Raw genomic sequence first — 14,791 nt, forward strand, 5'->3', positions numbered from 1 at the left:
TGCTTTTTTTGCAAATTTACCCACCAGAATTTTTATTTTTAATAATAATTTTTTTTTTACTCCTTTAGTCACCATGGCCAGCCTGGAGCCCAGTGCAGGGCTTGAACTCATAACCTTGAGATCAAAACCTGACCTGAGATCCAACTGTCAGATGCTTAACTGATTGAGCCACCCAGGCCCCAAACCCATCAGTTTTTGTTTTTGTTTTTATCTTTAATGTACAACTAGGGAGAAAAAGTATAGCTGGAAATTTTGAAAGAGTTACTACTTCAGAGAGTTTTTATGGTTAGTTTTTTTTACTACTTTTTAGATATCTGATACAGTTGTTCTTTTGGAAGTTTCCACTTACCCACATTTCTTTACCATACTCAGCTAAAGCTTTGCTGAACTTACTGCTTGATAAGTGCTAAATCTGTAATAGAATATCATATTTATTTCTGAGGAATTCCATGACTCTTAAAAGATTGGCCTTTGGTCCTTAGATAGTCTGTCATTTTCATATTTGGCCTTCTCAGTTGGCATAACCCAGGACTTACTAGTGAAACTCCTTAATGGTTTTTGATTTGCACATGTAAATTTAAGCCATCAGTCATATCACATTCAATCTAAACATTTCTTTTGTATAGTTTTTCAGTGTTCCTTTATGTGACTTTTTTGAGGTCACACAGAGAATGGTAGATCCATTTTAATATAGATCTCTTGTTTTTTTAAACTCATTTTACAAGTCTGATCTAACTTTGTCTACTTAAATACGTAAATAATATATATCACAAGCAGCCTTCCTGAAATCTTACGATGTCATAATATTTTATGTTAAATAAAATGCATAATTTTATAGATTTTACAATTTTATAGAGTATAGGTTGATTTCATGTAGAGGTATTAGAAACAATGAGGTCTTTCTAAAGATACATATGTAGTGTTAACCTGGCATCTTTTATTCCCCTAGGTTACTTTTTAATTGGTCCATGTCTCTTCCCTGCAATATGGTTTTGAAGAAAGCTGTTGACAGTCTACTTTGCTCCATGTGTCATATACACCCAAGTTATTTTTCTTTGCTCATGGGCTGGATGGGAATTACCCCTCCTCCAGTGCAGTGTCATCACAGACTGTCCATGACGGATGATAGCAAAAAGCAAGATCTTACTTCGTCCTTAACAGATGACTCCAAAAATGCACAAGCACCTCTTGCACTAACTGAATCACATTTGGCGACCCTTGCCTCGTCTTCTCAATCTCCAGAAGCGATCAAACAATTGTTGGACTCAGGTTTGCCTTCTCTTCTTGTGAGAAGTCTGGCTAGTTTTTGCTTTAGTCACATTTCTTACTCAGAAAGCATTGCGCAGTCAGTAGATATTTCCCAGGACAAGCTCAGGCGGCATCATGTTGCACAGCAATGTAATAAGATGCCTATCACGGCAGACCTGGTTGCTCCTATTCTTAGGTTTTTGACAGAAGTTGGCAGTAGCCATGTTATGAAAGACTGGCTCGGTGGGTCTGAAGTCAATCCACTGTGGACAGCACTTCTGTTTTTACTGTGTCACTCTGGGGCCACTTCTGGAGGACATACTTTAGGTGCCCAGCAGACTAGTGCAAGATCAGCCCCTCTTTCCTCAGCTGCTCCAACAGGATTGACCACTCAACAGAGGACAGCAATTGAGAATGCGACTGTTGCATTCTTTCTGCAGTGCATTTCATGCCACCCTAATAATCAAAAACTGATGGCCCAGGTAAGATTAGAAAAATTGGCGTATTGTTTTAGGCATCTTATTTTAATACACTGTTAAATAACACTAATGAAATTAGTTGAGAAATTTAAACCATAATTAAAGTCCTTACCATATCTGCTCCCTCCTCCCAAGTGTCACATACTCCTTTTGATGAGATAATGGGCAAATTCGTGGTGATTCTAGCTATAATTGATATGTTGCTCCTTTTAAACTCACCTTCCCGTCCAGCCCCTGCCCCCATTCAGTAAAAAGAACAAGCCAAGAACAACAACACTTCAGCTTCTGAAAGATGAGTGACCACTTGAGGGTGGTCATGGAGCATCTCATCTGCAGTGAGGCTTTGTACATTGTTGTAACTGTATTGTTACAACTCTTGGTTTGCTTCTAATGAAGTAGCTATTAGGGTAGTTTTTTTTCAGATAGGAGACTCTTGACAAAACACAAGAAATGACTTTATTATAGTAAGTCCGTGGGGCGAAAATCTTGAAAGCTAGAATTATTTCAAGATAATTGTATTCTAGTTGATTTTTGCCAGATTCTGTTCCTTTCTAGCTGTTTTGACTTTCATCAGGTTGTTTAACCTGTATAATGGAAATGATAAATACCTGCCTCAAAGATTGTTTTTGAGACAAATACCGTAATGTATATAAAGTAACTACCATAGATCCTGTCTGTGATCTGGTAGGCACCAATAAGTAGGAATCAGCTTTTTTTTTTTTTTTTTACGCCCTAATTTAGAGTGCTTATTCAGAACAGATTTTTTTACAATCTAGAGGAGTAGTTATAATAATTTTCAAAACATGTGGAATCATTTATTGAGAAGAATAACGAGATAGCTTGCTGTCAAAAGTAATTAATGTGAAACTATATCTGCTTAGTGTGCCTAATGAGGGGAAATGCTTAGAGTACCAATTTTAACCAAGGCCGTGAGTATTTGAAAATTTGGCTTGTGCTTCTGGATAGCATGAAAACTTTGTGACTTGTTGCTTTCTGGCTTAATTTTCATCTCTCAGCTTCTTATTAAGGCTTTGTGTTATATTTTAATACCCTTTTCCCCATAATTTTTGTTGTATTGTAACCACATTGATAGTGACTAAAGTTAAAGGTAACTTGGTTATGCTGGGTATTTATTATGTGAAAACCCTATGATTTCTCTTATTCAGAGGAATTTTCTGTGAGGATAGTCTTTTTTATTATTGAAAGTACGAAGCTGCAGGTAAATAGTGCACTTAACTTTTTAAATCTCTTTACTTGCCAGGTTCTCTGTGAACTTTTTCAGACATCTCCTCAAAGAGGGAACCTTCCAACATCAGGGAACATTTCAGGGTTTATACGTAGATTATTTTTGCAGTTGATGCTGGAAGATGAGAAAGTGACAATGTTTCTTCAGTCTCCTTGTCCAGTGAGTATTTAACAGTTAAATAAATTTTAATAATTAGCTGTGTGCAAAGATATTTCATAATTTCATATCAGAACCTAGAGTCACCTCTGCATCTCAATTTCTAACATAATAAACTGAAACTAGAATAACCTTTATATATAATAATAGGTCTTTAAAAATCTCTTTGGAATACCCTCCTTGTGATGAATAGCCTGATTATACCCTACCTTGAAGAGTGTAATTTATTGGGGGGAAAAGTGACTGATTATTGGGTGTAGTGGTGCCAGTACAAAAGTTGACCAACAAAGTAAATGCCAAATGTACCACAGTTTAAAATATATACGAAAACAACCCTTTATATTTTGTGTGCATTTAAAATTTTTTCTTTTTTTGCTTTTGAAATTGTTTTATAATGCTATATGTATCAAAAAAAAAACAAACTTCTTGATTTCTTTTGAATTTTCAGCTGTATAAAGGTAGAATTAATGCCACAAGCCATGTCATCCAGCATCCAATGTATGGAGCCGGCCATAAGTTCCGGACTCTTCATTTGCCAGTCTCAACAACATTGTCAGAAGTTCTTGACAGAGTGTCAGGCAAGTCAGATTTAAGTATTATTTTTTCTTTGACTTTATGTTAGATTATATAGAATTTTGTTACTTTTTGTAACTTTATTTTACTGCATCTACTCACTCAGCAACCATTTAATGAACAGAAAAGGTCAACGTGTCTTCACATTTTGAAGCATGATAGGAGGCTGATGAAGGGGACAAAATGTACAATACATTCTTGTACCCATAGTTCTTTTGGTGTGGTGTGTGTTCTGTGAGGTAATGACAGAATGGACAGTTGGAAATGTTGACAAGCCTTGGGAAGCCATGATGGACTTTTCTTGCAATAAGGGCTGTCTTATAATAGATGATTTGCAGGCTATAAGTTGGGATGACAGGACTCTAACAGACATTTAATAGATCTCAGGACGAAATGAATGGTCAAGTAGTGAAAATGAAATAGGTAGATCTGATTGGTGACCTTACTGTTTATAGTAGTGAAAAACACAGAGAGAAATTTTCACTTAGGTTCTTGCCTATATTCTAAGATGATGGTTCTAAGGGATTCTAAGATGATGCCTTTGAAGGGCATATAGGTTATTAAAATAAAAACAGATTTGGGTGGCAGAATGCAAATCCACTCTAGACAGTTTGATTTTACTGCCTCTTAGAAATCCTGTGAATGAAATCAGTGATGAATTGATGGAATATCTTCTTTGTCTAAGCACAGTAATCAGCCCTGAGGGTATAAGAGAAAGCAGGGCACACACTCTGCCCCTCAGAGCACTATGATCTTATGTATGCTGTCAGATTAAAAAATAAATGAAATTTAAGAATGTTTGCATTCTAATACAAATGTAAGTATGCTTCCATCTGTATCCAGATACCTAAGCTTACAACTGTAGGAAGTTAGGAGTAAATATCTCAGAACAAAACTTATGTCTATTTATCAATTCTAAGCTTAGAATAAAAAACCGGATTGAAGAGATTTCAGAGTTGTCACCAGACATAGATAATAGGTAGGTTAAACCATGAGAATGGATATGATTACTATGAGAAAATAAGGTAGAAAAGAATCTTTTTTTGTTTTAATCATTGCATCTAACCCAAGTGTGTATATAATACTCTAATTCTTTTCTTTTTACAAGTTATCCAGTAAAATATTAGAGTATTATTATAACTGCATAAGTAACATTTGTTCTTATTTGAAGATGTCTACCTTATCCTGGTACAGCTAAACTTTGAAAATTTGATTTTACAGACTTTTTTTTCTATCATAGCCTTGAAATTGTTCCTTCTACATGGTGAAGGAAAAAAAATGCATAATTAATTAAATGAAAAAAGGACCAGTGGGGAAGAGTACTGAAGTTCAGTTGTGGTTTCTCACATTTAACTTGATCATGGAAAAGTAGTAGACATTATTGCACAATAACTGGAAATTTTTTTTTAAGATTTTATTTATTTATTTGAGAGAGAGCACGGGGGGCGGGGGGAGGTCGGAGGGAGAAGCAAACTCTCCATCGAGCTGGGAGTCTGATGTGGGACTCAGTTCCAGTTTCTGGGACCATGACCCGAGCTAAAGGCAGTTCAACCATCTGAGCCACCCAGGCACCCTAAATAACTGGAAATTTAACATTTTTCTTTATCTTTTCTATCAAGGAATGCTGTTTTCTAAAATGTCATATTCAGTCAGTAAGAATAAAAAATACTTCCCTTCATTACTTACATATTTAAAAAAATTGATTGCCTTGTAAGAATACTACTCTTATTAAAATGTCCAACAAAGAGTCATCCTGGGCAAATATCAGAAATTATGCAAGTGCTGAAGTTAACCTCTGTTTAGCAGTGCTTTATTCCTTTAAGGCATGTTTATGATCTTTAGCCATATTTGATGGCATGTTTATATGTGTGTGTATATTTTATCAATGTGTATAAAAATAAAAACAAGTAACCCAAAATTACCTAATAATTTTACCCACTTCCCATAGCTTTTCACCGCATTGCTTTCAAATAATAAAGGACGTGTGTCAGTATATTTGCTTTTACAGATTTCTCTGATTGCTTTTAAGCAATTTGATTGTTATATGCCTTACAGTTTTCTTATGATGTGGGTTTGTTGACTTTCTTTACTCTGGATTTATAGATTTCATCAAATTTGGAATTTTAAAATTAAAAAAAAATGTTTCTAATAAATGCTGTCTCAAGTATTTTCTTTCTTCCTGTTTCTCTCCTCTCTTTGTGTAATTCCAGTTGCACATTTTTATTAGGCCTCTTGAAGTTCTTTCACAGCTCACTGATGCTCTATTCATTTTTCCCCCCAACTTCTTTCCGCTCTCTTTATAATTTTTGGATAATTTATATCACTGTCTTCAAAATCTATTCCTCTGTAGTGTCTTATTTGTTAGAAATTCTTTTGGTTCTTTTTTGTATTTCCTTGTCCTTATCTAAAATGTGTAAGTTTTTGTCTAGCATCTTAAACACATTGGTGTGTTTATGTTGATTGCTTTTTCCTTATGGATTTTATATTATCACTTCTTTATTTGCCTTGAAAATTTTGTTGGATGCCAAGCAATGTGACTTCTTTTTTACTTCTTTTGGGTGTTTGAGATTTTTTTATTTTAATAAATATTTTTTATTTTGTTTTGGGATGCAGTTATAATAATTGAAAACAGATTGTTGCTTTTAGAGCCAGCTTTTAAGTTTTATTAGGTAGGACAAGAGCTGCTTTTAATCTAGGGCAGAACTTACTGTGATGATGGAAGTTTTTTATAAACTTAGATTGTCTAGTACAGTAGCTCTTAAGCATATTAAATATGTTTGATGGTACTAAGGAACTAAATTTTTAATGAATTTAATTTTTAAAAAGTGCTACATTGGAATAGAAATAGGGTACCACATTTGAAAATGAAGGTCAAGGGCTACTTTGGCCTTACTAATAAGGTAATACCCTTCTGAGAACTCTGTTAAGAATTCACTACGCATTGAGAACACTACATATTACAACACTCAATTTAGACCCAGGGGTTGGTCCCCTTGTTACTTTTGAGAAGCACTTTCCTATATGAGGAAACCACATATAAAATGCTCAGAGAAGACACTAGGTTTCTGGAGCTCGCTCTCTATGCAGGTTTTTCCGTCCTGGCAATGTGACCTGAAAACTGCAGCCAGCTGCCTTTGTCTTCCTGGGCTTCAAGTCTCTGTCCTCACCTTGGGTGATTCCTGAGTTGTGCCATGCCATCTGTGGCCTGGGAAACTCTAGGCAGGCAGCTTTAGAAGTCCTAGGGCTCACCTCATTAGTTTTCATCACCCAGGCATACCTCTCCTGCCTGCCTTATAGCCATTGTCTGAAAACAATTTGATGAACTTTCCTAGTTTTTAGTTATTTCAGATAGGAGAATAAATCTGGTTTTTGTTATTTCATCTTGACCAGAAGTGGTAACACAATTTTAAAGTATTTAGAAAATTTTTTCTTAGTGGTATCTTTTAGTATTTGGGGTTTACTGGGATAACACTATGTTAAGTTCTTAGCACCTAATGGTGCTAAACCTTTACTGGTTTTCCTGATAATGCTATGGATTGTGTGAATTTTTGTATTATTTAAGTATTTAATTCTGACTTCTGTTACGATTTTGCCATTTGGGATTGCTTGGTTGTTTTTGTAAGAAAGTAAATGTATTGTTGCATTCTGTATTTATTGTTTATAGTATTTACAGAATTTTAAAATTTCACAAAAAAACGAAACTCTAAAGGCAGTCTGCAGTTAGGAAGGAACACCAGAAATTGAGATCATGGGGATATTTTTAGACATTCAAAGAAAGCTAAAGAGTAGGAGATAATACAAAACATAATACTATTTTATCATTTGTTGTTCACCTTTTTAAATTATGAAGAAGCATTAGATCATAATTGTGTTAAGTTAGAAAAGTGCAAAGAGAATCAGTATCAACATATCTATTTAGTGAAAGTCATTCCTAATATTAAAACAGTTAAAAAAAAAAAAAGTTCCTCTAGGTTTTTGGATTTATTAATGGCCAGATCAGATCATGATACAGACGTCCGTTCAATTCATGGTTTTTAATAGCATGCCATATTCCAGAGTAATGAAAGAAAACATTAATTCAAATAGTTTATCTTATTAAAGTCCTTAGTATCTGTTTTTAAAATATCTAAGTTTCCTAAGTTAAAAATAGCAAAACAAATCTTCATTATGGAAATTTTTTCCTTTCTACTCCTGTCTGTAGAGTAAGAAGTCTAATATAATGCTTTAGGAGAGTCCTGAGCTTGAATTCCATATTTGCCCTTAATAGGTTAGATCAGTAACTTGTTAAAGGCTTTTTCCTTATTCTGAGAGTAATATTCCTTCTTGATATGCATGTTGTGAGGACCAGATTACGTGCTGGTGACAAGCACATTGAACTGTGCCTAAAATAAAGGAAATTTACTGGTAATAGCTTTTCATTGCCTTGAGAGGTAATAAATACTACTGTAATTTGTAATGTTTTTTAGAGATGGGAATTTAAGTATCCTGGCTTATGAACGGTGGTGATTCCCTTAAATTGATATCAGCAAGGATTAAATATCAGGCTTTACCTCATCAGTTTCTTCTAAATGCGTTTACATTCCACCCATGTTAGTGATAATGTCTTGTGTAATATTTGTTTTGAAATATTTGTAGCCTCCTTCTTAATGATTTTGAAAAGCAGTGTATTTTAGGTAATATTTTCTTACAGATACACCAAGTATCACTGCTAAACTAATTAGTGAACAGAAAGATGACAAAGAAAAGAAAAACCATGAAGAGAAAGAAAAAGTTAAGGCAGAAAATGGATTTCAGGACAATTACAGCGTTGTTGTTGCTTCAGGTAAACTTTCTGGTTTTTTGTTTGTTTGTTTGTTTGTTTTTTAAAGATTTTATTTATGTATTTGATAGACAGAGATTACAAGTAGGCAGAGAGAGAGGAGGAAGCAGGTTCCCTGCTGAGCAGAGAGCCCGATGCGGGGCTCGGTCTCAGGACCCTGAGACCATGACCTGAGCTGAAGGCAGAGGCTTAACCCACTGAGCCACCCAGGCGCCCCAGCTTTCTGTTTTTTATAATCTTGATTTTGTTTTGGGTTTTTATAAAATTATAACAGTATGTATTAATAGGAGCTTCATATAATAAAAAGCATTAATGCAAATTTATGTGTATAATGCATATATGCAAATTAATGCACATAATGCAAAGTATTAATGCAAACGTCTTGTAATGATGTTTTAATACTGGATGTAAAAACGTTGCACCTGAAATCCATTACTCATTGGCAGTGTAATTATTACACTTATTTTATATCTGAACCTTAATATAGTTCATCAGATACTGAACATTTGTGAACTGTTTAGGTACTCATTTTAAACTTGACAATGTACAGAGACTTGTACTCACACTGTAGCTGAAGAAGATGACAAAATGTCTGAGAGAACTGATCATTTTGGAGGATATTTTCTTTAACATAAGTGAGATGATTTTAGTTCAAAGAAGATTGTTTAGTCCATGTTACTTCACTCCTCAACTACTGGTGGAATTTATTCTGTTTCAGAGAAGAATTAATGCGAGATTTCCTGCACATAGTCGCACAAAAATACTTGCTAGTAAAACGGGCAGTCATCTATATCTCAAAGACAGTAAAATTTAGCATTATTTTTTACTTTCTTGAAAATAGTTACAGAAAGAAAATAGTTATAAACATGAAACCAAAATTAATGATGTGTCATAAAGGGCAAATAAAATTGGGAGATAAAGATCAGAAGAACTGTTTCTCTCTTTTGACATTAGTTAGAAATGTGATACTTTTAAAAAATATTGTGAAAGTGTTCTTTTATTTCATTAGTGTGTTGGCTAGTTATAGAATCCTACTGATTGTTTTAGGGCTGAAATCCCAGTCTAAACGGGCTGTGTCAGCTACACCACCTCGTCCGCCATCCAGGAGAGGGCGAACAATGCCTGATAAAATAGGAAGTGCTTCTTCAGGAGCAGAGACTGCCAACAAAATAATTACTGTCCCAGTGTTTCACCTGTTCCACAAACTCTTGGCAGGTAATGTTCACAATATTTAAAAATTTAAAAAAAATTATTTTTGGAAACATGTTTGCCAGACTCCTGTTTAATCAAGTGCTCTAGATGAAATAAATGAGTTAGTGAGGCTTTGTCCATACCGTTCTCTCTAAGAAAAATGAGAAGAAAAGGAGTAACCTTCTACATATTCTTTTTAACGTTATAATGTTGCATATTTACAGCTTAGTACTTTTCCTAAATTTTGCTGTCAGTGTGCTATAAAATCAGTAAAACTAATATGTTAAAGAGTTCATAACAAGGTGTCCAGGAAGCAGTGTGAGGCAGATTTTGAAGCACTGGTGGTAGCAGTGGAGTTCTTTGCCATACCACTGAGAGTTACGCAGTGTTTGCTCCCCAGGCACACATTCTTTGACCAATATGCTTCCCGTTGGTCAAGGTGATAGCCAGTTTATCTCCATTTTTGTGCTATATTGTTACAATCACGTTGCCACCTAACTTTGAAAGGATTTTCCTTCTTAGCTTTATGTTACTGCTTTATAGCAAAGAACAAAGTAAGGCCAGTAAACTGGATCTCTCTCTCTCTCTCAAAAAATATTTTTTAAAGTTTATTATTATTTTTTAAGATTTTATTTATTTTAGAGAGAGAAAGAGAACAAGCGGGGTGAGGGGACAGAGGGAGAGAAAATTTCAAGCAGGCTTTGTGTTCAGTGCGGAGCCCCACGTAGTGCTCGATCCCATGACCCTAAGATCACGATCTGAGCTGAAATCCAGAGTCATACGCTTAACCAACTGAGCCACCCAGGCATCCCTCTTTCTATAAAAAAGTTGTATCGAAATACAGCTATGCCTGTTTATTTGTGTGTCGTTCATAGGTGTTTTTGGGCCACAGTGGGAGAGTTAGTAGCTGCAGCAGAGACCGTATAGTCTTCAAAGCTTAAAATATCTATTATCTGGCCTTGTAGGGAAAAGATTTTGCCAACTCCAGATTTGTAGGAATTCTGTTTCTTTGTTTCTTAATTTGGCTCAGAAGATCTTGGTGGGATTTGGTTAGTGACTAACACTTTCTATAGATAGTATTATTCACATGCATCAGAAATAGATTTCTGTAAACTTCCCATGTGATGATTTTAAATTGTTTTTAAGTTAGTGTCAGAATCAGATGCTTAAGGTGCAGTTCAGTAAAAACAGTAACTGACTAAATAAAACCGTGTAAATGTCTCCCTCTTGGATTCTAGATTTAACTTAGTTATGTCATTTTTAGGCCAGCCATTGCCAGCAGAAATGACACTTGCCCAACTCTTAACTCTCCTGTATGACCGAAAACTTCCTCAGGGTTACCGTTCAATAGACCTGACTGTTAAATTGGGATCTAGAGTTATCACAGACCCAAGTCTGTCAAAAACGGACTCTTTTAAAAGGTTACACCCTGAAAAAGGTATGTATGTGATATTCCTTTAAAATTACAGTGCATGATCCAAGAAGTAAGAATTTCTGTAGCTGATGACTTAATTTACTTTGTTTTTATTGTATCAAGCTAACAAAATATTTTTCTTTATGATGGAATAATTTATAAATACCAATTTATATACAAATACAAATTTATAAATACAAAAAATTGCTATTTTCACTAAGAAATTAATCTTAATTTCTCTTAACAGCATCAGTTATTTTATGAGCACATATGCTTTATTATTAGCCTTTTGCATCCTTTAGTAGATTTAGAATATTTCCTTTGCTCAGTTTTCAGCAGGATGATTTGGGGGGTTTTTTAGTGTTTATAGAATCTGGTTATGTATAAACACACTAGCCTTTTTGTTTTCTTCTGTGAGTGACTCAAAGTTAAATCAGTATGGCGTAATTCTTAGTTTTCAGTACAAGAAGTCTTTGTTGGTATTAAGTTTTTCCTCATTCGTTACTTCAGAACGTGATGTCCTTATGTTAGTATTTGCTTTGACTCTGCTGACTTACTTATTTTTATGTACAGTATAACTTAAAAATACACCCTGAAGGACAGTGCTTCTCAAACTTTAAAATTATGCTTATAAATTACCTTTAGAACACTCTTAAAATGCAGATTCTTAATGAGTAGGTCGGGGATGGGACCTGAGATTCTGCATTTCAGAAGCTCATAGATGATGCCGGTGCTCCTATGCCAGTGACCATACCTTCAGTAGCAGGACTTTAGGAGGCAACATCAGAAATCATTAAAAAATTATTGTAGCATCTAGCCTTAAAGCTTGATCTGAGTAACCTAAGATATTTATGCTCTTTTGTTATGTAGAGAGGCAACAGTAAGATCTGCTTTGTAAATGAAAGATTATCACAAAAAGAGACCTTTTCTTACCTGTTACTTGTACTTTATTGTTCTAGATCATGGAGACTTACTTGGTAGTTGTCCAGAAGATGAGGCTCTCACTCCAAGTGATGAATGTATGGATGGGATATTGGATGAATCTTTACTTGAAACCTGTCCCATTCAGTCACCATTACAAGTTTTTGCAGGAATGGGTGGACTGGCTCTTATTGCAGAAAGACTACCCATGCTATATCCAGAAGTAATTCAACAAGTAAGATAAGATTCCTAATTGAATATATCATTCCACAGCAAAGCCCTTTGTTCTCTTTTTTTGCTTTTTTGAAAAAACTCACTTGTGTTAACCTTTTGGGAGTACCTTTCTCTTACAGTCTTTGAGCATGTAAGTCTTTCAAAGGTAAGCCTGTACAGAGCTTTTTATGAATTAGTTGGTACCAAAGAAGTGCTGAAGACCGAGCACATTTGCCAAATTGATTGCGCTGCAGCATTTACTTTGATTTTATGGTCGTCACACTGTAGCACTTTCGTTTTTGTCCTTCTTTAGGCATATTAATTTTGGATATTACTGGCAATGGGAGAGTAAGATGGTAGTGTATACTGCTACCCAAATGCATTGTCTTTCTGCTTTACTTTTTTTCCTGTTTTAGGTACCATTTCTATTTCAGGTTGCTTTAAAAAACATACTGCTTTAACCTCTTTACTGTTAATTAATGTTGCTGTTGGGATGTGTGTGTTTTCAGTGCTCTTTCATTAATAAGGAGGGAGTATGGCTTATGGGAAGTTGTAATTATAAAGCACTTAACGTTTATTGAATGAAGTAGAGGAATTATTCTCTGTAATTTCATGTACTTGGTATATATATATATTAGTTTCCTAGGGTGCTGTAACAAAGGACCACAAACCAAATGGCCTAAAACAACAGAAATTATTCTTTCACTGTGTAGGGAAGTTCAGGGTCTGAAATCAGGTTGTCAGCAGACCCATGGTCCCTGTGCAGGCTCTGGGGAAGAATCCATCCTTGTCTCCTTAGCCATTGGTGGTTGCTGGCACTTGGCATTCATTGGCTTGTAGCTGCATCAGTCCAGTTTCTGCTTATATTTTCACATGGCCATCTTTCTTGTCAAAGACATTGAAGACAACTGTCATTGATTTAGGATCCACTCTGATCATCTGCAGGGACCCTAGTTCCAAACTGATGTGGATTAATAAATGAATAAGAGGGGAGAAGTAGTTCAGGTCAACTAATAAATGTAGAAGGAATGATATAAAGTCACCATTTGGCAGCCAATGTAGTAATTATTGTTTTAGGCAAGAATTTTTAAAATGCTAATTCTAATTGATCAAAGTTTGGGGAGAAACAAGGTATTTACATAACCTCAAAGACTCTCTCTACAGATTGTTAACTAATGACAAAGGATAAAATAGTAACTTTATAAGTAAATAAATGTCTGGATGTATGTATCTGACTTTAAAGTAGAGGTACTTGGCAGATACCACCATACTCATGATATCATTTAATTCCTGATGTTTGGAAGCTTTTAAAAAATATGTCCCTTTATTGGTATTTTTATTCCTGTATTTTAAAGAGATCATTTAAAGTCACATCTTTAATTTGAACCTGATGTTGAAAACACAAATAGCCAAGCAAAAATTCTCTTTTTCTTCAGGTGAGTGCTCCAGTGGTAACTTCTACCACTCAGGAAAAGCCAAAAGATAGTGATCAGTTTGAGTGGGTGACGATTGAACAGTCAGGGGAATTAGTTTATGAAGCACCAGAAACCATTGCAGCTGAACCTCCACCTATCAAATCAGCAGTACAGACCATGTCTCCCATTCCTGCCCATTCTTTGGCTGCTTTCGGATTATTTCTTCGTCTTCCGGGCTATGCTGAAGTGCTACTGAAAGAGAGAAAACATGCCCAGTGCCTTCTTCGACTGGTGTTGGGAGTGACGGATGATGGAGAAGGAAGTAAGTGTTTAGAATTAGTGATGAAATTTAGCATAGGTGTGTAAAAGTTATTCAGCTCAGTGCCTGTTACTCATTATTTGTTTATTTCACAGTAAAGTTACTAGATCCTTTGTTGCTGGTAGTTTCATTCTAATGATACATATAACAAGTCCTAAAGAATCTTCTTTTTCTTTTTTTTAAAAGATGCTATTTTTTTTTTTAAAGTAAAGCTTTCTACTTTATTTTTTTTTATTTTTATTTTTTTTTTAATTTTATTTATTTGACAGAGAAATCACAACTAGGCAGAGAGGCAGGCAGAGAGAGAGGAGGAAGCAGGCTCCCTACAGAGCAGAGAGCCCGACGTGGGGCTCGATCCCAGGACCCTGAGATCATGACCTGAGCCGAAGGCAGCGGCTTAATCCACTGAGCCACCCAGGCGCCCCAAAAAAGGTGCTATTTTTTTATTTGACAGAGAGAGACACAGCGAGAGAGGGAACACAAGCAGGGGGAGCAGGAGAGGGAGAAGCAGGCTTCTTGCTGAGCAGAAAGCCCAATGTGGGGCTCCATCTAAGGACTCTGGGATCATGACCTGAGCCAAAGGCAGACGCTTCACTCACTGAGCCACCCAGGCGCCCCCAGGAGTTTTCATTTGCATTACTTTATTCATTCAAAATGTATTCACTGTTTACAAAACTGCTGGGCACCATCAGAAGCAGTGAGAAATGAAGCAGCTATTTAGATCCTGCCCTCCTGTCACTAATGTTCTCCAGTAGTAGCAACAAGCAGTATAAATAAGCATAGACTTAACAAGTTGC

At 35.5% G+C, this 14,791-nt stretch overlaps 1 protein-coding gene across 13 annotated transcripts in view; it reads left to right on the forward strand.

Moving 5' to 3' along the window:
• BIRC6 (baculoviral IAP repeat containing 6) overlaps window positions 1-14,791 on the forward strand; it is a 235,501-nt gene that overhangs the window by 146,846 nt on the left and 73,864 nt on the right. For all 13 annotated transcript variants that reach the window (XR_006815144.1, XM_045979750.1, XM_045979752.1 and 10 more), the window contains 8 exons: window positions 950-1,730; window positions 2,989-3,132; window positions 3,578-3,707; window positions 8,393-8,524; window positions 9,569-9,736; window positions 10,977-11,150; window positions 12,086-12,282; window positions 13,697-13,997. Coding sequence is in view for 12 of the 13 variants with exons in the window: in XM_045979750.1 (XP_045835706.1) it covers window positions 950-1,730; window positions 2,989-3,132; window positions 3,578-3,707; window positions 8,393-8,524; window positions 9,569-9,736; window positions 10,977-11,150; window positions 12,086-12,282; window positions 13,697-13,997 (2,027 nt within the window). In the remaining variant the exon portion in view is untranslated. The remainder of the gene's footprint in view (window positions 1-949; window positions 1,731-2,988; window positions 3,133-3,577; window positions 3,708-8,392; window positions 8,525-9,568; window positions 9,737-10,976; window positions 11,151-12,085; window positions 12,283-13,696; window positions 13,998-14,791) is intronic.

The sequence above is a fragment of the Meles meles genome, chromosome 15 (genome assembly GCF_922984935.1).
Source record: "Meles meles chromosome 15, mMelMel3.1 paternal haplotype, whole genome shotgun sequence".
Classification (NCBI taxonomy): Eukaryota; Metazoa; Chordata; class Mammalia; order Carnivora; family Mustelidae; genus Meles; species Meles meles.